Below are 27,607 nucleotides of genomic sequence, written 5' to 3' on the forward strand. Positions count from 1 at the left end.
GTGCATAAGTGTCACTTCTGTGCATAAGCCAGTAGGACATCCTCATGTATGAGGATTAGTAAGAACTACCTTTCACACAGGATAAAGGAGGATAATATCTTCCTATTACAATGTCCAGCTTCACCCTGAGGGGAATTTCACACAAAGCCGTGTACATAGAAATGTCCTTTCAGATTTCACATTATAGTAGGCCTATATAATGTCACCTTGTCATGGCTACAGACATGTTTTAAATGAACTTGACATCATTTTTCCTCAGTTTTCCAGCTACTAATGCTTCCTGTCGTCAGTGTTGCCAGATTGCCTACTTTTAAAAAAAATTTTATTAGGTAGATATAAAATGGTGAGTTTCTTAGGCTCCACATGGAGTGACTGATATAACAGACAAAACAAAATCACATAAGTTCATTACAATCAGACTGAAACTTTTTGCTCTGTGATAAAAGTTCATATCTGTTCATGTAAATGAATATTTTTTTTACAATGAATGCAACATAATGTAAAAGTCTTGGCGGAGATAATTTTTCCATTATTGTAACTGTGGATTGCTTTTTACAAATTTTTACACTTAGTTTGTGTGTGGATTAAACAACCGAGATATGAAGGTGTTAATTAGTGAGCTTTTGAGGTGCAGCTCGGCAGATTCTGTTCCACTCTGCCCAACCAGGCTGCTGTGTTCTGTTATGCTAAGCCAGCTGGCTTTAGCTTCATATTTATTGTATAGATGTGAGAGTGGTATCACTCATCTCATCTTCAGTAACTCTCAGCAAGAAAGCGAATAAGTGTATTTGCTAAGATGACAAACTATCCCTTTAAATGAACCTGTCTGCTGAGTTCTCTTACCTGCGAATCTGAGGCACCGCACGACTAAAGCGGATAGCCTGTGTTCAGTGTAAGAGATAACATAAACCCTGAACTGACACCAAACAGGTTTTGAACTTCCCAGAGAAACTATTGCAGTGTGAAAAGGTTTGGAGGGAAATTGGCTGGTCAAATGCAAGAGCCAAATTTAGATTCAATTTAGAGTCAAAATATGTTTTGCATGAGTCTTAAGCCTGGAGGCAAGACTTTTGAACAATCCAATAGTGAGGTCAAATAGAATAAGTAACATTTCATTCCATCTGACAAACTACCTCACTAAAGCTTTGGGCAACCACTCTTTGAATAAGAATCAATTGAAAATCAAATACTCTCTTTTCTGCTGGGAATCAGAAGCAGTTCAGCAACACTTTTTGTCCAGCTGAGTCTATGGCACACACACCTCTTTGGGAGTTCACCCCTTGCATAAAATCAAATAGACGTGTCCAATAAAGACACATCCACTGGGACTCGCACCCTTTTGGGATGGCAAATCAAATGTGATACCATAGACCTCCGAGGCAATTAAATCAAACATGAAGAGTCATTCCACTGTGATAGAGGAAATCAAAGGCAGCGGGCCAACTTCATTCAGCTCAAGTGGGAGACTTAAGAGAAGGGAGGGGACAATGCTTCGAGGAGGTGGGGGAATCAAAGGCGACAGAACTCAGTCTGAAACTGAAAAGATAACTGTATTCATTCTTGGAATCAAATAGGTTCAGAGTAAATCAGCTTTTAAGAAACAAATTCTTAACTTTGTTCAAGGCTGCACTTTGAAACTGCAAGTAAAATGTCAGATTCATGACTCATCCATAAAAAAGTGGATGAAGATAGACATGGTTAAAAAAAGACAGACCAGCAAGGAGCATGTGTTCCTGCATGTGTTTGTGATGTAGTCTATTTTAATTTTTCCCCCATCTTTTTTTTTTTTTTTTTTTACCCAGAATCCCTTGTGACTTTATCCTTCTCAACGACAGAGAGCCTCATTAACGGGAAATCCTAGCGCTGAACCTCACCAAGGAGATGCTAATTCTGGTACTAGCCCATCGAACCATAGCCGACGGGTCGTGAGACACTGGCTTCGCGAGCGCGTGTGTGGCCTTTTAACAGCTCCGGTTTCAATCAATCACAACTCCCAACAAATGGAAACACAGACATGATAAACCAAGAGAACAAGATGAGAAGGTGTTCGTGTGTACGAGTGTGTCTGTGTGGGCAAGTGGCGAAGGAGGGCAAAAGTGCAACAAAAAAGGAGAAAGAGTAGAAGAGAACACAGTAGAATAGAATAGTTTGAGACAAAGAAAGGGAGACAGAAAGGAAAACAAAGGGAGAGAGCAAGAGAAAAACAGACGGAAAGAGAGGGCGAGCACAAGGGACCCATACAGCATAACAATCCTGATTCTCTCCGCTTTCATTATGCAAACGCTTACTTCAAAGCCGAGCCCTCATAGGCAGGAATAATGCATTCTATTTCATCTACCTGGGGTGGGACACCTAACTGAGCACTGAGGACGCACAGTTAGAATGCTACTCATCATACAACCGCTCACACGTGCACAGAGAAGAGTTGCACACATGTGATGTGCGGGCAGAAGTGTGCACGCAAAACATAGACAGCCAAAAGCACAGGAAATGCACATGCAATCTGCAGATGCACGAATACACACACACACACACACACACACACACACACACGCCCTTGTGCAGACAACAACAAACACAAGCTTTTTTAATTTAAACCTGACAAGGTGTGAAGTGATAGAAGTGAAAGCGTTTGAGGGCTGATTGAATGGGATGATGCATGCATGCACACACACACACACACACACACACACACACACAGACACACACAAGTAAACACACGCACATAACTAGCCTTCCACCATCCATCATGGGGACAGGTGTAAGCAACACCAAAGTGTGTTTGGGACAAAGCTGCTCCCACATGTGTGTGTGTGTGTGTGTGTGTGTGTGTGTGTGAGACTGTGTCGCTGAACAGTAACAGTTAAGAACCCCCTGAGGTCAGAGCAGATGCGTAACCCTACACTCCCTCGTTGACGGAGCCTTCCACACATCCCACTGTTTCATTTGGACGTGCTCCCACTTCAGTGTTTCCACTGTGAGTGATCCAGATAATTTCACAGCTCATAAAAAAACCCGGTCTCATAATCATGGGAACCACTGTGCGAACACTGTCCTCTTTATATGAGGCCCAAAATGAAATCCACACACACACATGCTCGCTGAGTTTTTCATCTATAAATCTGGAAGACTGCAAGTTAAGTCTGGTCTTACAATCATGGGAACTAAAGCATGAGCTGGCTGCTGTATTAGAAGTCCAAGTGTAACGTGTGCACCTGCAAACAAACCTGTTAATGTCATTCAGGACTGACTCAGGGGATAAACAGTACAAGGGATATATACAATAAAATGAACGCCGGTCTAATATATTACAATCCAATGCAATACTCCTTTGCTACAGTAAGACTCTGATTAAGACTCTGTTACTTATTTCTTAAGACTGTGTCAGAGCAGTGTTGATTCACCTCTGCTCTTCTTTGAGGCCATAGTTTGCTTTGTGTCTTGTTAAATTCACATTTAATGACATGCACAATCTTTTGTCAAAACTGTATTTGTGAGTAGGCGGAACAAAATGTGAGCTAAACCTAATAATGAGGTTGCAACAGAATTCATAGATGTTTATCTATCCACCAGTTTACTCTTATATAGACTATATGATAATAGGTAGGAATGTATAGCTATATTATAAGGAATATAATTAAAGGATACATTTTAGTAAAATAATAAAGTTTAAAACAGCCTAGGTTTTATGTTCTTAGTTTTGACCCTTTTGTTTTTTTTCTTCTTTTTTTTCATAATTCTTCGTTAATCGTAACATTTTTGAGACTAAGTTAAGTGCTTTGAGATTTGAGAACATAGTGACGTCCCTAAAAGAACTCAGATGGGGTGAAAAACAAGAAGCAGCTGGCCCCAGCTGGGCCAAACTTATTTGGAAGATAAAACGAATGGGAAAAGTAAAACTATTATCCAAACTGTCTGCTGTAATTATCAACAACAGTTTACAGACTCACTTTCTGGTTTAAATTTGACCTACCACACTTATGTTACCAACGTTTCTCTTGCACCCTGCTGAACTCATTTTCATTTGGTTTAAATAACTGCGGGCTTGTTTACAACCTGTCTAATTGTCTGACTCTTTTCTCTCTTCCACTCACTGTAGGAATGTTAATGTTACCAGGTCTTAGCACATACTTTGATAGCAGACTCCAATGGTAAAAAAGTACTAAAACTTAAGGATGTAAATTACTTACAACTTTATATTTCCAATTTCCAACTTTATTTTTTGGACCCAAGTACTTTGCTCAAGCCCCGTTCTGATTCATTCAAACAGACACACCCTCAACTTCATGAATTATACAGTATCTGACAGTACACTGGATCCTACAGCACATAATTGCTCTCGAGTTCATTACTATTTCAGCCATTGCCAATCACGGCCATTTACTGGAAGCCAAGATTTCAATTAGCCTGGTTCTAATCCACAGTAATTAAGCCGGCTGACCTTAACACCGGATCCCTGCTGTCAGACAGTCAGTCAGTCAGACAGTCAGTCAGACAGTCAGTCAGTCAGACAGTCAGTCAATCACTGGAGCTGTGTCTTTACAGAGCCAAGGGAGACAAGGAGACATGACTGACAGGACTCTGTGTGTTTGAGTGTGAACCTCTGTGTGTGTTTTTGTGGGTGAACATGTGTGTGTGTATGTGTCTGTACTTCGCAACTGACATTTGGACTGACAGTCTATCAGGGGCTATTAGCTGCTCCCAGGTGGCCTCTTATTCATCCACAACACAATGACTCCTCAGAGGAGTAGAAAGAGACTAATCACTACATAAAGACTGACTGTCTTAGATTGAGGATAGATTTGTTTGTGAGTGTGCTTGTGTGTGTGTGTGTGTGTACGGGTATGCATATGTGTTCACCTGTGTGTGTGTGTGTGTGTGTGTGTGTGTCTGTGTGTGTGTGTTTGTGTGCGCAAGAGTGGTTGTGTTCTTGACAAAGACAAAGATTGGAGACGAAGGGATAGGAGCTTCCATCAAGCGAGGCAGGAAAAATCAAAAATAGATGCGGAGACACATAAGCAGCAGCGTATACAAATTTACACGCGCAACTGAGCCTGTTTGCACACACACACACAGAGACATGGACACACAGAGACATACACACACACACAAAGACACGCGCAAAAACAACCATGTGAGACGGGAAAATTCTGGATGGATGGAGCGGAACAGCACAGAAGATGCAAAGAGTGGTCTGATGTGAATAATTTAGAGGCTGCTGTGTAGTGGACCTAAGAGCATGTTGAGAGACAGAGAGGAGAGTGAGACAGAGAAAAGGAGGAAAGTGTATAGGAAGATACAGAGAAAGAAGGTGAAATAAAGAGAAAGTAAAGGAGGGAATGAACCTGGGGGAGACAAAAACACAGACGAGACAGACAGAGCAGAGAGAGAGGAGGAAGAACTGTAGACTGTGTTGTTACTAACCCTCAGAGAGACAAGAGGGAACAAGAAAAAGAGACGGACAGAGAGAGAGAGAGAGAGAGAGAGAGAGAGAGAGAAAGAGAGATGGTAGAACAATAGGCTGCACGTCCTTTCCCCACGAGCATGTACTGTAAAGGCAGGCGATGTGATTATCCACACTCGAGCAGCTTCACTCACTAAGACACTCTTGAGCTTCAAACTACCGGTACATAATGTTCTCCTAATGGACTCTACTAACACTAACATCACTATCTGCATTAATGGACTCTTGCTAACAAAACCATCAACCGCCGTGGACCCAGGCTTACACTTGAAAATTTATATATATATCGACATTGGGAAAAAAAGAGCATCCTACGAGTCTCCAAGACAAGCTAAACTTTACCAGTCAGAATGAAAGGAGCGGGTCGGTTGATGTTAAATTACTGGAGTTGTACCTTTACACACACTATTTTTTTCCTTAAGAAACTCCCCCATTAGGGATTTAAAAAAGTATATATATACACCATAAGTGTATGAAAAGTTAATAAACTTTATGTCATAACACACTTATAGACTATATTTGTCAATTATTAGTACTCTCATGAAGCATCCATAAGTAGAGTATAAACAGAATATATGAACTATTACATAATGTGAATGACAGACATTACAGATCACCAGAGCAAATCCTCACAGTGTGTGAAAAAGATTTATAAACTCATGAAGACATGTTGAGCTCAAAGGTTTATTCTCAACCATGGAAATAGTCGGATATCATAAATATGATGAATAACTACATTACAACATTCATATAAAACATTTATTATATGATTTTAACTGCGTTATGTATAAATGTGTGAATCAGTCATTATCTGTTTACAGAAAAGGATGCTTCACAGGTGCAGTTATAGTTGATGAAAAATAAACACTTAAAAATGCCCTTATATCTATTTACAAATAGATGATTTGTGTTATAAACAATTTATTAACTCATTATATTTCATAAATATTAAATAAAGGCCATTAGAATGAAGCATTATGAATTTATGTAATTTTCTTCAAAGCAATTAAAAGTTGCGCTTGACAGCTAGATGGAAACATGGCTGCTCTGTGTGTTGACACTGACCTCGTAGCACACTTAGTCTGGTGGAGGCAGTGATCTCTCCTGCGGAGTTGGAGGCGTGACATTCGTAAATGGCCTCGTCTCTGGGGGTCCTCAGTGGCTGGATCCTCAGGACCGAGCCAGACCCGTCGTCAAACTCTATTACCTGTTAGTGGTAAAAAAAAATTAATAAATAAAGATATTAAAGCGGCTAAAATTTGTATTTTTAAAATAACATTGGAACAAATGATGCGTGAAGTGAAAGGGATTGTGGTGGTTTGATTGTTGAGCCTCAGCAAAAAGTTGGTGGAGACCAAAGCAGAGCTAAAAGGAGAGTTAAAGTTGCATTTGCTAAAGATGCTGGATTTGTAAATAAAAAAACTGTGTGTTAAAAATAATGTCAGTGCTGTTTTTACAGCTTCTTTTCCGCGACCCCCACAAAATGTGATATTGCAAGTCTTAAGAAACCTCTCGATTCATCAGGCTGTAAAATATTGAACCGTGGTACAGATATACTAGCAGCAGTCTTGTTTAAATGTTGAGCTGAAGTACTGGGCCCTTACTTGTGTTGTTGTTTGGTTTTAATTTTACCTTCAACATTGTTTGCACCTCAGTGACAAACAGTGATTTTCAGAGACAAAATTTTTTGAAGGTCTTTTCCGAGTTTTTAATTTACTGAGAAGAAGCCGAGGGGGTAGAGCCTGGGAAAAATGAGAGCATTAGTCAGGTTTAATCCATAGCCACTAGGCATGCCCGGAGCCACAGTCTAGGATCAATCAATGGACATATTAAAATAAATTTCAGGTGGCACCAGACAAGCAGTCCATCGATTAGTATAGTTAGAGTACAATTGTACTTGATTATGTCTCATATTCTTTGCATATTTTGGATATGTAATAACTTTAAATCTTTCAGAAGTACTGGATTATACATTATAAATACTCTTGCGTAAGTTTAATACATGCATGTAGTAGATCTGGATTCTGAATTCTGAGAAGGTTTCCACTGACTGAAATCCAATAAAAAGAAATCCCACAACAACTCCTGATGGACAGGACAGCAGAGAGAAATATACAGTTGGTCGTCAGAGCGTATACAGGGTAGATTAAAAATAAAATATCTCCCCGAGTGATTTAATCACAAACAGGGAGACACCAAGATGAACTTAAACCTGGGAGGTAACTTGGCTTATTAAAGTGGAAAAGCACCCTGAGCTCAGGGTGACACTGACTGGCTAGGAGAGAGGCTGGTTCAACATCTCTATCTAAGAGTGACAAGTAAGGTGGGGAAATAAATCAAAGGTTAGAGCCTTTGGGAAACTAATAAGGCTGATCATATAAGAATCTCATATATTGTAGCCCAAGGCATCATCTGACATATGAAAGGGTTGGAGTAGACAGCATTTCACATAGTTGTATAACCTTTGGAGAACAAATGAAGAAAAGCAGGTAAACTGATCAAATCTTTAACAACACAATTTTGGTTTTAAATGCAAAATGGTGGTAGATGGTGTTCATGTTATCCCAGAAAAGGGCTGTTGCTATTGTACCCAAAACAAAACACAAACCTCATTATTGGCTTAAATGTCAACTTTCATTGCGGTAATGACAGTAGAGACAATACACTCGTCTCACAGCAAGACACTCTGGTTTGTCATCAAAGGAAGAGCCCAGGTGTAACTAACAACATTAATGATGGCCCTGCTTCATTCAGGAAAATTCCACTGAGTCTGCATGCACATTACCAGAGCTCTGGAACTGGCTACCCTCACTGTAAGGGAGCCATTTAACTCTTCAATTAAGAGTTATTTTGATTATTAATAAATCTGCTAAATATTTTCTTCATAAACGGATTGTTTGGTCTATAAAATGTCCAAAAACTGTGAAACAATACCCTCACAAACCAGGGTGATATCTTCAAAAGTTTTGCCCAACCAAACATTCCATAACCCATAGATATTCAGTTTACTACTACTATCACGTAAGCAGCAAATCCACACAAATTTAAGAAGTAGTACTAGGTAATACTTGGAATTTGTGCTTGAGGAATTACTTTTACTTTTTTCCATCTTATGAGATAGATGAGAAGAAGCACAGTATGCGTACATCAACCCTTCTGTCAAATATGAAGCTACAGCCAACAGCAGGTGACTGAAAACATGTAAGCAGCTGGTCTGGCTCTGCCCAGAGGTAAAAAAAAAAGAAAAAAGAAAAGCCTACTTGCATCTCTAAAGCTCACAAATATCTTGTTTAGCTGGCTCCACCTTCATATTTAATCAACAGTTTTGAGACTGGTATCAATCTTCTCTACTAACGCTCAGTTGATTGGCTAACTGATTAATCTACCAATTATTTCAGCTCAAGTCAGCTTTAAGTCAAAATGTCTGCTGTGAGAAAGGCTCACAAATAAAATAGGAAAAACAATGACAAGAACTGACAGCATTAGCAGCAGTTAATGCTGCTGTGACACCGCTGCTTTCCACGAACCTCTATCATTCCCATTTCAGTTTCAGTTCACTTTCTGGGATGAGCAGAAATCAGTGCCGGTACAAGGTTATGAGTTCCTTAATCAATTTCTCAGCAGCATACCTCAAATCTCTGGTTGCTGACTTTTTTGCCTTTTTTGTTCCAGACAATCTTGGGCTGAGGATCCCCCGTGGCCTGGCACACAAAGGAAGCCACTCCGCCCTGGACTCCTGTTTGATCTTCTGGGGTTCGTGTGAATCTGGGGGGTGCTGTAATAAGAGATGCAATTGAGTTGGGTGAAAAAAAAGTTAGGTGAAGCTCAAACCATTATCGCTGTGTGTGCATGTGTGTGTGTGTGTGTGTGTGTATGTGTGTGTGTGCGTGTGTTGGTGTGTGTGTGTGTGTGTGTGTGTGTGTGTGTGTGTGTGTGTGTGAGTGCATGTATGTACTCGTGAAAAGCGTAAGAGATGAAGTTTTGATGGATGGGTTACACAATGCTCTATAGGACAACACATCACCATCAGTACTATATTAATGATTCTTCACACATAATGTACATGTACACATTCTGTGATGGATTATTGTGTTTTTCTACTTTAAATGCATTTAAGCCCCAGAGTACCACTTAATATACTATTATAATCTGGCATTCACACATCTGCAACACTTAGACCACTGCTGTACTAAAAAAAGAGTGTGGGAAAGGGGAATGCCAGATGTGTGCGTGTGTGTGTGTGTGCGCGTGCGTGTATTAAAATAGATCAGAACATTGTTGAATGGCGTGGCAGGTTTTGTGTGTTTGTGTGTTACAGCGTGAGCCCATTCTTGGAGTATGCGTGCACCTGTATATCAGTCTTTTAGTGCAGTTGTGCATGTGGGTGGCTTTATGTCCGTGTGTGCGTCTTTTTTTTCTGTACACGTGTGTGCACGTTCCACCATGTTTTTTCCTCTGTCCCTGTACCACCAAAGAAGCTTAATATTTCTGTGCCATAAAGGATTTATGAAGACTTACTCCTGACATGACCACTAAAACCCCTCGCTCCGGGGACGCCAACAATATCATAACCACAGCCTCCGCTGGATTGTGACATCACGACATCAAAAAGATTCGGCACGTCAGTCATGGCACGTCACCGCCAGCTCGCCTAATGGCATTCCAGCCAAACCAGAAAATCCCTACTTAAGGGCTTACCGCCAACTGCCCTGACAAAGGGAGAGAAATTGCTTTTTGCTGTTTAAAAGGAGGGAGGGAGAGAGGGAGAGAAGCTAAGCTTTTCAGAAAAGGAGAGAAAAAGAGAGAGAGTGTGCTGAAAGAGTGGGGACAGCAGAACAGAAGCGCGGGTGAGATAAAGAGAATGAGTGAGAGAGACAGATGGAGAGCAGAATGGGTAAGGAAGAGAAAAAGCACGAACAACGGAAGTGAAGGGAGAGAGGAAGATGAGCATGAGGTGGATTGGAGAGAGAGAGAAAGAGAGGGGGGAGACAGAGTGGGGGAGACAGAGAGAGAACGAGCCAGATGTACTGGCAAACATGGTCAGAGAGCCCCAAGCTGCCCAATCACCTCTACACCTCACTGGCTCACGGCCAAATCCACCTCAATGACTGAATACAACAGAGGGTGTGTGTGTGAGAGACAGATAGAGAGAGAGTGTGTGCATATATGTCTGCTTACTTTTCATCCTCGCATATCCCAGTTTACCTACGTATACACAAACCATGCACATGTATGTGTATGGGAGAATGCGTGAGTACGTCAGTGCTGAAACGATGTGTCAGTCAAATGAAAAAGTCAACCGACGAATTGTGATAATTGATTAATCGTTTTCGTTCTCTGCTTTTGCATCGTTGTTTGAAGACACCACATTTGATCAATGGATTCATAAGTAATGAATAGTAGTTTCGTAAGTAATAAAAACCATCAGCTTTAACCCTAACATGTTTATTACTGCATGCACGCAGTTTGTACATGAATGCCATCCTACTGTACATGTGCGTGGTGCATGAGTGAGGGAGCAAATGTGCGTGTGCCCATCTGAGAGCGAGACGGACGGAGAGAACAAGAGAAAGAGAGAGTGAGAGAGAGGGAAACAGGAAGAATGAGGAGTGGGAGAATCGCTCTCTTAATCCTCTTGCTAATCTCTCCCCCACAAAACAAATGAAAAGTGTAAAGCCAGCAGAACCATACTAAAAGGCACGGTGGATCTTTCAATTGCTTTTTTATCTTTCCCCCTTTCTCTTTATCTCTCTAGCCCCAATCCCCCTCTTCATATATCTGCTGTTTAATTGTCTTAGGCTCTTGCTTTCTCAGATTTTGCCCCTTTATCTCTGTGCCCCACTCCTAATTCTTTGCCACTGAAGCAACCCCCCCACCCCTCTTCCCATCTCTTCACAGCTGCTGCTCTCCTTGCTCCCTCTTTCATCCTCCTTCTTGTTACTCTTTCTCCATCTCCTCCCTCCATCTCTGGGGTGTTACATAAGTCTTCCTGTCACACTGACTGACTTAATGAGGGGGGGTGCAACCGTATGCTCCGCACTTCTCCCAACTCACTCTCGCGATTCCTCTTCTCTCTTATTTCTCTCCTCCCCTCTCTTTATGGGCTCTCATCCTCTTTCTCTTTTACCCTCTGCCCCCCCCACCCCAAAAAAAAGGAAATCATCCTCCCTGTGCTCCTTCTTCTATCCTTGTTCTTCTTCTTTACTCCCTCTCTGTGTCCTAACTGTTCTGTCTTTTGCCAAGATCATCAGGGTCTTTTGGTTGTGTTGCTTGGTAGGATTAAGCATTGACATTTGGGTTGGTGTGGGGGTGGAGAGTGGAGGTGGTGGTGGTGGTGGTGGGGGGGGGGGGTAAAGCTAAAAAGGGCACTTCGATATTTGGAGTTGTTTAAGGGGAAGAAATGGGGATGTCTGCAGGTTCATCATTTCATGGATATAAAATCAAAAATGATGATGGACTTGGAAAAAACTTGGAAAGAACTTGGTTCGGTTCAGGGGCAAAGGCTTAGGTGCTCGTACATGTCGCCAAGCACTCCTGACAGCCCTCCTCTTCTTCTTTAATATGACCCAAGATGGAAGTGCGGGGAAACCAATAACTGGGTCCACAGAGAGGGATTTAGATGGAATTAGACGGTGGCAATCTTTCCCCTCTTGGTGTGTGTGTGTCTGTGTGTGTGTGTGTTTGTGTGGGGTGGACTGAGATTGGCCTACATAAAGGTCGCCATACAGTGGGATCTGATCTACACAACAGATGGCAGGGATTATAAAGTCAGCTCCCCTCTCCGGACCACTTTCGAGTCACAGCTGAAGACGTGTGATAAACTTTGAAAGATCATCTTCATGTCTTTTTGGTACTTAAAATCAAAGGTATAGAGGAAATAGCACAGAACGATAGAGCCCTAAAATAAAAATTTGAGTGATCATACCTGTATCACAAACATGTCATCTGATAATCAGGTAAAAACTGAGCTGAAAGCACACTGCTGTGCTTCTCCCCCAACCACTACACTGTGTTTTGTTGCGGACACTCACGACACCATTTTTGGTTAAACTCTCCTTACATGAACCTGCAAACTGTAATGGGGTGATGGAGGTTCAGTGGAGTAGCGCTTTGAAAAGACAAATAGCAAGACTAAATGAAGCTAATGGCACTGTGTAAGAGACTACAGGGACATACTGTAGCTGGCAGATGCTGTCTTAACCTAGAGGGACACAGCGAGAGAGAGATTGTGTTTGTAAGAACAGATGCTAGCACAAACCCTCAGGGAGTATGATTTACGAATATACTCTATTAAGATTGGGAAATAGTATATATCTAAGAATGGAGAGTACATATTTGGGAGGGGAAAACAGATGGAACTCACCAGGAAAGATGTAAGTCTCAGGTTGTAAAAGCAGAACTTTAAAGGTGTGATAAATTAGGGGCTTTCATGCTTTTTATGGCACTGAGAAATTTATGAACACACGTATGAGTGAAATGTGTGTTTTATCTTTGGGGTCCCACATTTGATGATAATGTAGACTTAGAAATCTGGATAATTTTTCATGATTAAATGAATTTAATATAATGAGCTAATAAGAATGATTCTGTAAAAATAATAATTAACCTAGACGTTTGTGTAATTTATTTTGGCTGCCACTGTGCTCGGTGATCTGAACTCTTTCCTATGAATCTTTTGTAAAACTCTGCAAGATGTTGCCATTTGTGCACCCTCGGGCCTCATCTGGTGTCCCCTCAATTACCTAGCTGGTCTGATGCATAATAAAGCATGAAGAAGACCTATCCAAACAAATCACATCAGCAAAAAGCAAAGGACTCCACAGAATGAAATGGACTAACTCTGCCTGATTCTGCAGGTAACAAAGTAACAAACTGTGAAGCAGATGCTGGATCACCAAAGAAGGATGAAATCATCAAATGAGAAAGCTGAGCTTTCATTTGGAAAAGACAATAGTTTTGGCTAAAAGGAGCAGATGGGGAAGCCCAGACATTAATGGTAGCTAATCCTGCGTGTGTGTGTGTGTGTGTGTGTGTGAGTGTGTATGTTTGAGCTGAACGCTTGGCCGTTTCTGCTCGCAGGTTAAATAGTGGATGATCCCTCCGAGGAGGAAGGGGATAAATGGTTATTGAACTTCCTGATCAGATCGATATCAGGCGCATCCCCCTTGGACAAGTTCATAATGATCCTGAGTTTGTGTGGACAAGTGTTTGTGTGCAGGAATAGCTTTTGTGAGTACTAGAGTCTGTGCATTGGAAGTTTTGATCACATCTGTGCCTGCGCCTCACATTTTCCTGTGTGTGTGTGTGTTCATGTCGATAGTTGGGCATGTAATGAGCAATTTACGGTCCTTGCCAGGGAAAGATCCAGCTGCATAGTGTTGAATGTAGTAGTGGGTGGTTAGCTGATGACTCCCCAAATGAGAACTGAGTCAGGCTTGTTAGACAAGTTGAGGAACGAGGCCAATATCAGGGCCTGAGCCAGGGTCATGATAGTCAGCCTCAAGAGTGGGTGGGCAGCTGGCCAGAGCCATAACTTAAAACACATTAACATCAAACCGACACATTAAGAGCAAATTATCAGCTGCTCGCTTTCGTCCTGGAAATGAAATTGGATTACTGGGGCCAATAAACACAGAGAGACAGCTATCATCCTTCTGCAGCACACACAAGTGTTAATTGGAAAACATTTGGCAAAATGGGCTACTTCAACATAGAAAATTAAATTATACACAATTAAGTGCCGTAACCTTTGATGAAACTTCACATTAAAGATAAGATGTTACTCAAGTTTCACAAAGTTTAAGTGTCCATCCATTTGGGGGTCCTCTATAACAAATTTGTATTTCCAACTATTTTTCTTCCCGTATTAAATTGCATGATTGAGACTTGCATGTAGCACATCATTGTGGCATATACTGTGGATCTGCAGTCATCAAGTATCACTCTAACAAAATCTTTTTTACATTGATGCAATAGCATAAGATAAAATACACTTTTACTGCTGATGCCAATGCATGTCCAATTAGCATGCCACTTACCCACCATTCCTCCCCCAGGGGTCTGACTAGTGGCGAGTTAATCAGGGTTAATTTGTTAGAAACACAAGGGGAGGATTTAATCAAATAGGGTCTTCTTTTATACACAGGTCATTACAAACACATGGGCTACCCACTGGGTACACAACTTTACTGGGTCAGAGCTGGCTTCCCATAAATATGAACAGAGGGTTTTCTCAGTGCTGGTTGCGGCGCATTACTCACAGACCAGTGGTCAGCTACGTTAGAGCTAAGCTAACGCTATCCAGTCCTCTTCACAGACGGGTGCAACTGCTAAGCTAATGCTAAGCTAACGCTAGTCAGATCCTGTTACTCACGGATGGGCGCACAGCTATGCTAGCTGCTAATAGCCTCTCAGCTGTGGGTCAGTGATGCAGCACGCTGAGAAGCTTCGGCAGCAGAACGGCTTCATTTTCTTTCTCATCAACATGGAAAGTCCTTCTCTCAGCCCGATCCGTCTCACTCTCGGGCTGACGTTAATAGGTTATGATGGAGAACTTATTGAGGGACCAAAGGGTCACTGTGCTACAAACTGAGTATGAGACTAATGACGCAAAGGTGCATTTTATGCCCTCTAACCACAATATTAACATCCGACTACTCCTAATGTCAGTACACCAGCAGTAAACGGTTAAAATAATAACATAACCGTGATTGGCATTTTAATTTTGTGCGTATATGACTTCTGAAAATGTTTGTGATGTGACCCATTTCTGTCGCCGTCTACGGAAAGATATTTGCACTGGAGTTGATGGAAAGAGGTCGTCAAGCATTTAAATGAGGTATTTCATTCTTAAGGTTTAATGTCATATTCTTGATGAGCATGAGCTGGCACATCATCACTGGAGCTGAATTTCAATACAATACAATAAATTATTCCATAAAATATACCATGAATTATTTAGATAATGACTGAAATTAGTTAAGTTCATAAGTGCCTTTTTAATTAAAAATAAGGAAATTAAAGGACAATTTCAGCTAGATTAGAGTGATTCTCATTTCTTGTATTCCTTACTCGACATCACTGTAGATTTTTCTGCAGTGTCAAAACAGATTTTTTTCCCCTCCAATTTTAAATAAGCGCTGTCTAAGCGTGTTAACCCTCCCAATGTCTTAAGGGTAAAAAATGACCCATTTATTAGTTTAACAGCAGAGAGAACTTGCTAAATTCATTTTTCTTCAGCATGGAATTTGATGATGTTTCCTGGCCTGACCCTAGACTTAGGAAAAGTGAACCTCCCATATATTTTTTGAGCTGTACACCACCAGGGTACAGATATTGTCAGGTCTCCTCCTGCAATTCTAAAGCTCAAACGTAAAATCTCATTTATTTAATCCTTACAAAAACCAAATGTCAGGAGGAATTGACAGAAAAAAAGATAATGCTGAAATTATCTCGAAAGAGTTGACCAGCATGTTGACCAGTGTAGCACTGGAGGGCTTTTGGTCATTTGATCATCACTACCCAGTCCACAGGAGAAATTACTCAGTGCCTCGATCATAAACTGCCAAGAGCAAATGTTGACATTTTGACATTTCATACTGTGGTTATGGGCAGTAATGTCAACAGGGATCTTGCCTTTTCTTTGCTCTTTCAATGAGTCAGGCAATACCAATCAATCACAGAAAAGAAACACAATCCATCTAAAAAACGGCTTGATTCTGTTTCACACCCTTAACTAATCCCCAGGGCAAGGACCTTTAACCTTTGAGACCCTTCATCTCATTCCAGTGAATCCTGAGAGAGCTTCATCCATCAGTTACAAGGAGCCATGAAGCTCACATGAAGCTGGATACTTATCACGATCTAATCGCTTGTCTACCCTTAGCACTACACGTTTGCATATATATACATATAAAACAGACAAGTACAAACATACTAACAAAGACATATATATATATTTATACACATACACACACACAAACACACACACACACACACACACACACACACACACACACATATATATATGCACGTGCCACTGAACACAAACCCTTACTCACATGCCTGATCTCACAAATCTATGATAACGGCATTACATGTATTGCAGGTTGTTTGCCTTCTTATGTTCTTAGTTTCACCCAATGAAACAAAAGTATGGCATGTTTTCATAGGAATTGAATTGCATCAAATCTAAAACCGAAGCTATACTTTGTGTAAAGCTTTGTATGCAGATTTAGGGCCTATCGAATTGCACACTGATCACTGCAGTTAGAACTAAATATACTAGAACCTGAGCTGAAGGCAAATAACGTTCAAAAAAGTGTGTTTTGGAAATGATAAATTAGCGGGCACAATATGAAAAGTAAAATGCAATGTGTTGTGGAAGAAGACATTGCTTTTTTCTAGCACCTCAGACCCTTGAACTTAGCACCTGAGGGAAAGCTAAATGAAATACTTGACGGTAACCAGAGAGGGCTCCTGTCTAAGCTGCTGACGTCCGGTGCGGTCCGTCCCAAAGTAAGCAAAAGTAGCGGTGCTGTCATTGTGGTAGATTGACCCAACCACCTTTCAGATTCCAGTCAGCCTGAAGGATGTTGTCGAATGTTGACAGGTCCATCAGTCACCACAGCAGCAAGTTCTGTGTTTCCAATGTGCACAGGCCTTATATGTCATATATGAAAAGGTCACATTTTCAGTAATTGAGAAAAACTGGTTAAGTTTTTATTGATGCCTCAGTTTTTTTTTGTGTTTTTTTTTTTTTTTACACCAAGCTTTGTGGAAAAAAAAGTAAATTGGAAATGCACAGCTTTTAAAACACATAAATGATGTGATACAAGCTGAGGGTAAAGAGTTTCACATTACCAAGAGCCACCTTAGGCAGAATCCTAAACCACTCTTGCTTGGTTTGAAAATACACAGTCTGCTTACTAAAGCGCTGGGTTGCAACTCAGCAATGCCTCCTCGACTGTAGCCTGTGAAGGAGCAGACGTTTTGTTGAGTTCTGTTACACACACAAGGAGTTGTATTTCAGCTGGAATTTTTATTGTTACATTCAAGCTGCCAGGGGAAGGACGACAGCTTGTTGGTTTTGGGGCAAACGAGGGTCAGCAGAAAAAACCCTGTTGTTGCATTGTTTCCCATCGCCCTGAATGACACGCGGAGAGAGGCAGCTTCTCGCACAGGGCATCTCACTGCGTACATGGAGCAGTGGCCTAGTTTGCGACAGGATCAGGGCATTACTCTTAATCCACCAGATAGATGTCATATGCACGCACGCGCACACAAGCTCACTGAGAAACAAAAAAATGGTGGCGAGAGACAGGGGGAGAGAAAAAGAGAGTAAAAGAGGGAATTTGAAAAAAACACACACACATTCACACACGCAAAGCTCAGTGGACTGCTTGTATTGTTACACCAGTGGCTGTGTGCACATATGGCGCCGTGTCATGCAAGGTTTCCGACTATGCACATGGGATACTGTTCCATCTGATTACATCTTAATACCCTCAGTCCAATAGTGTGTATATGGGTGGAACTTGTGTAAAAAGTGTGTGTGCTGATGGTGTTTCCAAAGTTTAATGAAAATGATACCACTGCGTTGACATAGAGGAGTAAACTAAAATGTAACCTCTATTTTGTGACACACTATTATGCTTAAAATGTATTCCATTCATTTCCCATTAAGAAACTGAAAGCAATTTTTCAGAGTGCATTTAACATTTCACCACACGCAGACATGTGATGAGCAGCAAAGACGTCAGTATCCCAGCAGCCTCTGCTTGAATTCTCAACATTCAAATCTCTGAGTCCCCACTGTTGATATTAAAAGAGGCATTGCACGTCATACACAATGAGATAAAAAGAGAAAAGAACAGCCTTTCCTCCCTTTCCCCCCCTCAAGCCCTCTGTCCCTCCTTTCTCACCAGATTATATGGATGTGCCGAGAAGAGGCAGAGAGCGGGCAAGAAAAGAGCAATGGAGAAAGTCACGGCCAATGAGACGAGGGCAGGGGAAAAAAGAAAAATATAGACAGAGGAGACAAACTACGAATCTTTTCCACCCTCGTTATATTTGTGCTGCTCCCCCAGCCCTCATAGAGGAAGTCTGGGAGCATCATCGTTTTGATGGATGACTGGGCCTTCACTGGCCGACCCTGGGACTTACACAGGGGACAAGGGGGCAGGAGGCTGAAAGGAATACAAGAGTGGTTTGTGGATGTGTGTGCTTTTACTGGGCTCTGTGTGACTGTGGACTTTTAAAACATTGCTGGGTGGGAATGGCTCCCTCAAGCCTATACTTGTGTGTTCATACGCTTGTGTGCGTGTGTGTGTGTTACAGGGTGGTGATGATATATGTTCAGCATCACACAACCATTAGCTTGGAGCGACACTGCATTTTCTTTCCAACAAACACCCCACACTGTGTGTGCTGCAGGGTTTATCTGCTCATTGTTCCTTTTTTCTTTTCTTTTCTTATAACACATTAACACATACAGGAGAAGCATTTTTAAAACAAATGTAAATGAAAATTCTACTAGATACCATTATCACCATTATCCCAGATGTTTAACAGTCTGCATGGTGAGCTCTCTGACTTCATTCTCCATTCCTCATCTCTCTCCTCTATTATTCCCTTTCTGTCTATCCCATCTTTTAGCTCTCACACACTCTCCCTCTGTGTTCATATCTTTTATCCTTAGACTCACCCCAAAACACTATGACACTATGATTCAAATCTTCACTGCTGATGGTCAACCTGCCAAATTGACTGCATGGGAAGTCATACAGGTAGACACTAATAATACTAGGTACGTTTGCAAACACTCTAGCAACCCAGTAATGGTTTATTCTGACTCATTCATATGTTTGCATGTGTAAACATCATATACTGGTTTCAGACACCTGGATAAACTGAATATGGTAGCTGAGGAAGCACAAAAGAAAATTTAGCATGTAAACTATTTACCTAAGTTCCTGATCATCGTCTTCAGCTTGACTCAAATTGTCGTTAGCCAGAAAAATAAAAATGTCTGCTTAACAATATAGCAATGATTTATATGCTGAAAAAAATGAAAGTCTGGCACTTGTTAAATATAGGATGAACTGACTATTGCCTGTCACTGCTGAGTCCCATTAACATGGGTGATAAGATGGAGAAACCAAATTTAGCCAGACACCTACGTGAGTTAAGTCAGTCGTTACAGAAAAAGAGTGTCTCATATGCTGAGCAGTCAAAGAGATACTTGACAGAAACAGATGATCAAAAAACTGGATAACGTTAGAATCAGATAGAGATGTGTGGCTGAGCGAGAGTATTTGCATGTTTTTATTAATTTTTTTTGTCTTAATAAAAGATATTTTCATTGTTTTATCTGTGGTTGGTTTTATCTGTGGTTGTTGTTTAATAAAGTCATTTATAAGTTTTATTCATACACACGTAAACATCATATCCCCAATATGATTAAAACTAGGGCTGAAATAACTAGTCCCTTGATTGATTAATCAATCAACAGAAAATAATTCTGCAATAATTTTGCTAAACAATTAATCATTGAAGTTTTTTCTTTATGTGTAAATGCAAGATATTCAAATCCTACTCACTGAGAAATACATTGGACTAGTCACAATCAGAGATTTCACACGGACGCACGCACGCACGCATGCACACACAGTATGAACACAATCACACAAGCAGTAGGGAAATTATCTGATTTGCCATATGTGGTCTGTCTATCCATGCCAAGTAATACTGGGATGGACAAAAACAGCTGGCCTTGTATCAAACCTGCTACCCTACACACACACACACACACACACACACACACACACACACACACAGACACAAACACACACGTACTGTAGGGATGTGATATCAGGAGTGGAGTGTAAAAGAAAATCAGGTCATTCCTACCCTGTATGTGTCTACGTACAAACAGTATTTGTGTTCAAAAGTTACGTAGTGTATAATTTAACACTTTCTTTTGATGCATATACACGTCTTTGTATGGGTGTGTGTGTGTGTGTGTGTGTGTGTGTCTGTGTGTCTGTGTGCGTAAATTATTTTGGTCGGAGTGTGAAAAGACTCACAGTCAGCGTCAGCGAGGAAGAGGAAGCTGAGGAGGAGCAGGCCTGGACTGGCAGAGTGCATCATGGGATATGTCGACACATGCATGCTGTATCCGCCGTGAGCTCACTGCCTCACTGTACAACAGGACGATAGAAACAGGCCCTCACAACCTGGAGAAAGAAAGAAGAGAAGGGGAAAAGAAAAATGTAGTCATTAGCATCCTTCCAAAGTCCAAATTAAGAGAGTTTCAGATATTATATAGTCTGTGTGCACACTCAAACACACCACACACACACACACACACTGACACACACCCACACACACACACACACCACACACACACACACACACACACACACACACACACACACACACACACACACACACACACACAGACTTGAAGTGTGTGAGTTCCCTCTAGGCCTCTAACACTCCGGTTATGCAGCTGCCTCTCCTCTTCTCGCTTCATTAGGACCATACACTCATTGCCGGAGGTGTGTTTTGGTGTGTGCGTGTGTGAAAGTTCACAAAGTAGCTGATGAATTTCAACTTATGGCAAACATTTAGCATTGAAACATCAGTCGGCTTCTAAAATTCTTCTTCTTTTTTTTTCTTTTTAATCTCCCACGTAAGCGATGGCCTCAATTTCTCTTGCTTTAGTTTTTATCCGTTATACAATCTACAAAGCAGGCCGCACTTCAATATCGGATTTCTTCCAAATGTGCGTCAAAATGGCATGATTTCAGATTGATGAAGAGGAATGAATGGCTTTAAGATGGAAGGGTGGAAGGATGGAGTGAGGGATTGATGGATGATGGGGAGATTAAAGTGGGAGGAGACTGACTGGTGTTATCTACTGGCTATGTTGCACACAATGTTGGATCAACATACAGCTCAATGTCTCTATCCTTTCATCCATAGCTCACTTCCTTCCTTAGACTCTCTCTGCTTCTCCCAATGGTCCTTTCCTCTTTCCGCTCCCCAATCTTCGTCCCTTTCACACACCTGTTACTTTAACTTTTTTTTTTTGTTGCAGTTTTTAGTTTCCTGAATATTTCAAATATTCCATCCTCAAATCCACATATCGTTTCTTCTTTGATTCCTCTTTCCCTTTTTTTCCGCCTTTTTACTCTCACTCTCTCTGTCCCTCTGTCTGTCTATGTATCTGTCTCCCTGCCATCTGCAGTGCCTGGTGTGAGTGTCTGGCATTAGAAGAGACAGGCGTCAGTCTGTGTGTCAGAAATCTCACTGCTCAAATCACGTGACACAATGAGACATGGCAGATCGCTGCTGCTGTCCAGAAGCTGACGGTGTTGAGTGAGAGACACTGAAAGCGAGCGGAGGCAGGAGAGAGACCATGTTTAGATGTATAATGTGCATTTTTGCTTGAATGAATGTGTAGGTCTGTGCTGTATGTGCATGCATATGGGGTAGCTCATGCATATGTTGATGCTTTTGTAGTGTATGTGGATGCATGTATATATTAACGCTGACTGTGCCTGTGCTAAATTACTTGCATACAGTAAACGCGCGTGTATGTGTGTGGACGCCTGCAGCCGTGTGCTCCTGTGTCGTGCCTACGTGCATGTGTTTGTGGGCTTTCCAAAACTGGACAGAGTCATCAGCAGTGGCAGCAGCAGCAGTCTTAATCCTCTCCACTCCTGAACAAGCCATCTGATTAAAAAAACACAAGGGGGGTGGGGGTAGAAGAACACTGGAACCCAGAGCTCTTAGCATCCCTGCAGCCAAGGCAGCAAACAACTAAACCCACATTGGATTTTCCACTTGGTTTGGTCCGAAACAATTGCTTTGGGATAACCTAGATCTCTCTCTGCACAAATTAAGTCCTCTGCGCTGTGATTTACACTACTACAGTGGATATGGGAACCCAGCAATACAGCATGAAAAGCCATAAAATTCAGGTTCCTAGTGTATCTAACCACAACCCAGGGAAATTACAGTTGTATTTTTCTATTTTATTTTTCTTGGTATTAATTTTACATTTTTTCTTTGTTTTCAAGGAGCCATTACCATATTTTTTTATTTCCTATAAACTGAGTAATGTTTTTGTTGTTACTTAAGTTCTTATTTTTTTTAAATTTGTTTTTAACCACTATATTTACATTTTGAACTAATTTTAGTGAACAGTGCTAACACTACCACAACCCCTACCCACTGTACTAAACTGTAAATCTTACTGGAAAATATAGGAAAAATGCTAGTGCAATTAAATGTGCACAGGTACTCTATTCTCAGCAGAGCATTCATATGCATATTTGTCTAATTAAGCCAAAATTTTTTTTTGCTGAAAAAATAATATGGGTAAAGGCAGATGACTGATAAAGAAGGGCATCTGTTTTGGTGTGTGTGCATGCGCACATGTTTGTGTGTGGCCACTAATCACTCCGGCTGACTCAATGTCACTGGAAAAGCTTGCATTATTTAGTATCTCACTTCACAGCATGTCACATTAATTAAAGAGCTAAGATAACGGAGAGAGAGAAAGAAGGAGAGAAACAGATGAAAAGAGAGAGAGAGAGAGAGAGAGAGAGAGAGAGAGAGAAAGAGAGAGCGAGAGATGAGAAAAGGTGTGTAGGGGGAGAAGAAATGAAAGTAGAGTGGTAAACAGAGCCATGAAACAGAGGGGAAAAAAGAGTGCGGATGGAAAGAAGACAAAAAGAAGATAACCTGAGCCGTACAAACACACACACACACACACACACACACACACACACACACACACACACACACACACACACACACACACACACACACACACACACACACAATCGCAGCCAGGTAGTCACCAGATTGTAATCTGGGTAGCTGTTGTTGCTAGTATTACCGAGGGCCTAACAGAAAGCCTCCCTTGGTGCCGGAGCTTCTGCTGCTGTTGTGGATCACAGTCGGCTCTAAGCCATTCACTTACATTAGTCCCTATCACTCAATTATACACTGTCTGTCTGCCTGGGCCTGCAGCGATCAGTCACACTTATCTCTGGGATAGCTTCTGACAGAACAAAGACTGACTCAAAGAGTGACAGACGGGCTTATGTTTTTTTCACAGGACAGACAGAGGGACATGTTGGGAGGGAGAGTGAGAACAGAGGAAGAGGATAAGATGAGACACACAGGAGAATGAAGGGAAAAACAAAATAAAGTGTTACTGCAGTAACAACTGGAAAATGTCTGTAAAAAAAAAAAAAACCTGTAAAAATTTAAAATTTTGTCCCTTTGAATGTGTAAAAAAAAAGTAAAACTCATATTGTCGCACAATGAATATGAAACAGGTTTAATATTTTTGAAAAATCTATACCCACGAAGCTTAAAAACTGCCAGTTACATCATCAACAGAAAGAAAATGCCATTAATCATAGTTATTGGATTAACAGCTTTTATTTATTTTTGTCCCATTTAGAGGGTAATACATTTTCTGGTACATTATCAGCTGCCACAGAGCTAAAGCAAAAACAATTTATTGAGAGATTCGGCTGAAAAGTTTCAAGATGAGGAAGCAAAAGTAAAAAGGGAAAAGGAAATTAGAAGACAGAATGAGATCCAAAATTGGAAAGAAAAAGAAAAAAAGAAAAAGAGTGGGTGGTTGATTAGAGAAAGAGAGAAAGAGACAGAGAGAGAGAGAGAGGAGGATAGGCTATAAAGCGAAGGCGTAGTACAGCTGGAAGGGATGTTGAGAAAGATAGAGACCAAGACAAAAGACAGATCCTAAAAAGCATAGCTAAAGGCAAACTGTGTGCCATGGAAAAGAACCCAGAGTAGACCTATCCTAATTTGATTTGATATCCCCACAGCTCAGCCATCAAATGCAATTAGACATAATAATTAACTTATTCTACTTGGCCTGTTGAAACAGTGGCAGACTGACAGAAATGTCAATGGAGAGACAATTTATACTTGTTGCATCATAGCGCACGAAAAACAAGATAAGACGAGTGAGAAAAACAAGGTTTGTGTCCTCCTTCTTTCTAGGGTAGCGTTGAGCTCAAGTTATAAAAGTTTCTTAAAATGTCTGTTGACTGTTGAAGTCTTCCAGGCTGGTCAAGACCATATTTCGATGGACACTGGGTGTTCTTACACCTAACTTGTATGGTTTGGTGCGTTTGCTCATTTCTTTCAGTTGATGTGGGCTGGTGTGATGGCTGTCGACTGAACTCTGGCTGTTTATTTGTGGTGTGAAAGCAAAACCCCAGCACATTCATTTTGACACAAAATAACGGATTCTCCATTTCAGTGTCAAATATCCTTGAGTGGGTTTACATGGATCTAAAAAGAACTGTGTTGGAGATACAGCCCTTTTAACACATATTGCCCAATGTTTATAGGTTGAAAAGTAACTGGACAAATACACAAGTCAAACAAAATCATCATATTTTACATCTAGTATAAAGTCTTTTGCAGTGAATGACTACAGCAAGGATTTGACCTGTAGACCTCAGCAGAGGCTTTGTATCAACCCTGGTGCTGCTCTCCCGGGCTTCACTGCAGGCTCCTTCAGCTCTTGCTGGTTGTGCGGTCTCTCTGTCTTTAGCCTGGTCTGCAGCAGATGGAGCGCAGCGCAGTCAAGAGTGAGATCAGGTGATTGACTTGGCGAGTCGAAGATATTCCACCTCTTCACCCTGAAAAGCTCTTTGGTTGCCTTGGCTGTATGTTTTGGATCACTGTCCAGCTGAATGATGAAATGTCGTCCACTGAGTTTTGATGCATTTGGCTGAATCTGAGCACACAGACTGCTCCTGTATACTTCTGCGTTCATCCTGCTGCTTCCTCAGCAGTGAGGCCGTCAATAAATGCCAGCTCCATTGGCAGCCACACAAGCCCGAGCTATAACAGAACCGCCAGCATGTTTGACAGATGAGGTGGTGGCTTCGGGTCATGAGTTGTTCCTTCCATCATTTTGATGTAGATTGTAGATTTCTGTTTCATCAGTCCATAGAACTTTGCTCCACACCTCCACCTGTTTCTTTTTGAATATTCTTGTTAACTGCAGCCAGGCCTTTTCTGTTTTTGAAGCTCACCAGGCTTTTGCATCTTGTGTTGATTCCTCTGCAGTTATGGTCATGAAGTCTTCTCTTTATCATTGACAACGAAACATCCCCCGCCTCCGCCTACATCCTGGAGACTTGCTGTGCAGTCATAGAGGGGATTTTTCTTCACGATGCAAGTGATTTTCCGCTCATCCGCACGACTTATGCTCATTGGTCTAGAAGCTCGTTTACTGTTTTCTACTTTTCCTGTGAACACCTGCTTTTTTTGTGGCAAAACCAACGACCTTTGATACATCTCTGATAAGATTTTGATTTTTTTGAGCATCATTATTATCTTCTTTACATGCGGTCACCTCTTTACTCCTCAATCTAAACAGCAACTCTCAGTCAGCTCTGAGACATTTGTGAACTTTGTTGTGCATCGACTAATCTTGAAATGACACACAGTTGCCCACATATCTTTTAGCAGGAAAGTGTCCAATACCAATACTTTTGAACCCTTGAAATTTGGGCCGCATGTATTAAAAAAGTTATAGTTCACACACAGCTCCTTCTTACATTCCCGTAAAGCCACTCCAGAGAGTTGGCACTTTAATGTAGTATCCATAATTTTATCTCAAATTGACTACTAATTAACTATTAAATTCAAGACATAAACTATTACTAAATCCATCTTCTTGCATGAACTGTCAATAAAGTAATCTTATTACTGATCTCTAGCTGCGCATACTGTATACAAGATGATTTGGTAACCATGGAAACATGTATGCGCTTCACCATGAGTGTGGGAATCCTGCCCCCCCCTGACCAATCAGCAAGTGAACAGGAGTTAAAACAGGTGTGTTGTGGAGATAAACTGTCAGTCACCAAAATTTGATTTCCCAAAGTGGGGTCCAAGTAAGTAGCGTTGATGATGCAGGATGACATCATAAAAAATTTATTTTTGTTTCTAAAATGTCAATGAAATGAACCAAATGAACCAAACTAGAGTGTTAGAAGTGAAAAGTCTTGTCTTCGTCTGAAAGCATTTCGCTCAGTCTTGACTCTGATCTCAGGAAGTATATTTTTGAGACATGTTGAGTCCATGAGTGTGTTGTCCTTGTGCCTCATTCTTGACAATGCTGTCCGACCACTGCAGTCACCTTGTGAGCCAGCAATGACACTGATTGTTTTAAGAACCTGACTGACTTGTACCCTAAAGGATTTAAATTCCTCTGAGCTCAGCCGTTCCTCTGTCTGAATTTAAATGGCACATTGAAACATTGTTTGATTATCTAACAGCTCCTTAAACTGATACCAGAGCTTTACCAAAGAAGTTGAATGTGCCACCTTGTCATTCGCAGAGGAATCTTAGCACTCATAGCACAGGCTCATAGCAGACAGATAACAAGCAGTATGGAAATAAGATTTGCAAAAGTGCCAGAAAAATGTAACAGTTTCTCGCATAGCACAACAAAGAAAACATGGCTGCAAATGGCTTGGAGGGAGAGTGTTTGTTTGATGTATATGACTACTGAGCACGTGTGTACACATACACTCATGCACACACTGATTACCAGTGATCTGTCATCTCCCCCGCTGCACACAAACAGAGTCAAACAGACTCCAGAAGTAACCCCTGAGGATGTTTTCAAGAGCAATGCTGATCTTTAAAAGACACAGAACTCAGTGTCAGTGTCTGTGGGGACGGCAGCTAATGACATCATGCTGTGACATGAGAATTTTAAACTGCCTTTGTATTGGGTGATTCACCTACTTTTAGCACCCAGGAGCGACAGCTGTATGTATTGTACTACTGTACTCGAATTTTGTGGGAGGTGTGTGTGTGTGTGTGTGTGTGTGTGTGTGTGTGTGTGTGTGTGTGTGAGACATAAGGCAAGGGACTGAGAGCGAGTGCTCCAGTAAATCACTTCTTTAATGTTCGCAGAAGTGAGTCAGATGCTGGTATTGTCTGGGTGGAGAAAGGCGCATATATTACATACACCAGCTGCATTTCTTACAGATTCATATGCAACTGTTCAGATGGAACAATTCAGTTATCCACTACCCTTCTGAAAACTCAGGCCACCTGGAT

At 41.3% G+C, this 27,607-nt stretch overlaps 1 protein-coding gene across 1 annotated transcript in view; it reads right to left on the reverse strand.

Annotated features, from left to right (window-relative positions):
- ptprdb (protein tyrosine phosphatase receptor type Db) overlaps nt 1–27,607 on the reverse strand; it is a 146,833-nt gene that overhangs the window by 44,073 nt on the left and 75,153 nt on the right. The window contains exons 6-8 of the mRNA XM_056371532.1: nt 20,551–20,700; nt 9,094–9,239; nt 6,530–6,671 (exon numbers count right to left, since the gene is read on the reverse strand). Coding sequence (XP_056227507.1) covers nt 6,530–6,671; nt 9,094–9,239; nt 20,551–20,635 — 373 coding nt within the window. The 5' untranslated portion in view covers nt 20,636–20,700. The remainder of the gene's footprint in view (nt 1–6,529; nt 6,672–9,093; nt 9,240–20,550; nt 20,701–27,607) is intronic.

This window comes from Seriola aureovittata, chromosome 3 (assembly GCF_021018895.1).
Source record: "Seriola aureovittata isolate HTS-2021-v1 ecotype China chromosome 3, ASM2101889v1, whole genome shotgun sequence".
Taxonomy (NCBI): domain Eukaryota; kingdom Metazoa; phylum Chordata; class Actinopteri; order Carangiformes; family Carangidae; genus Seriola; species Seriola aureovittata.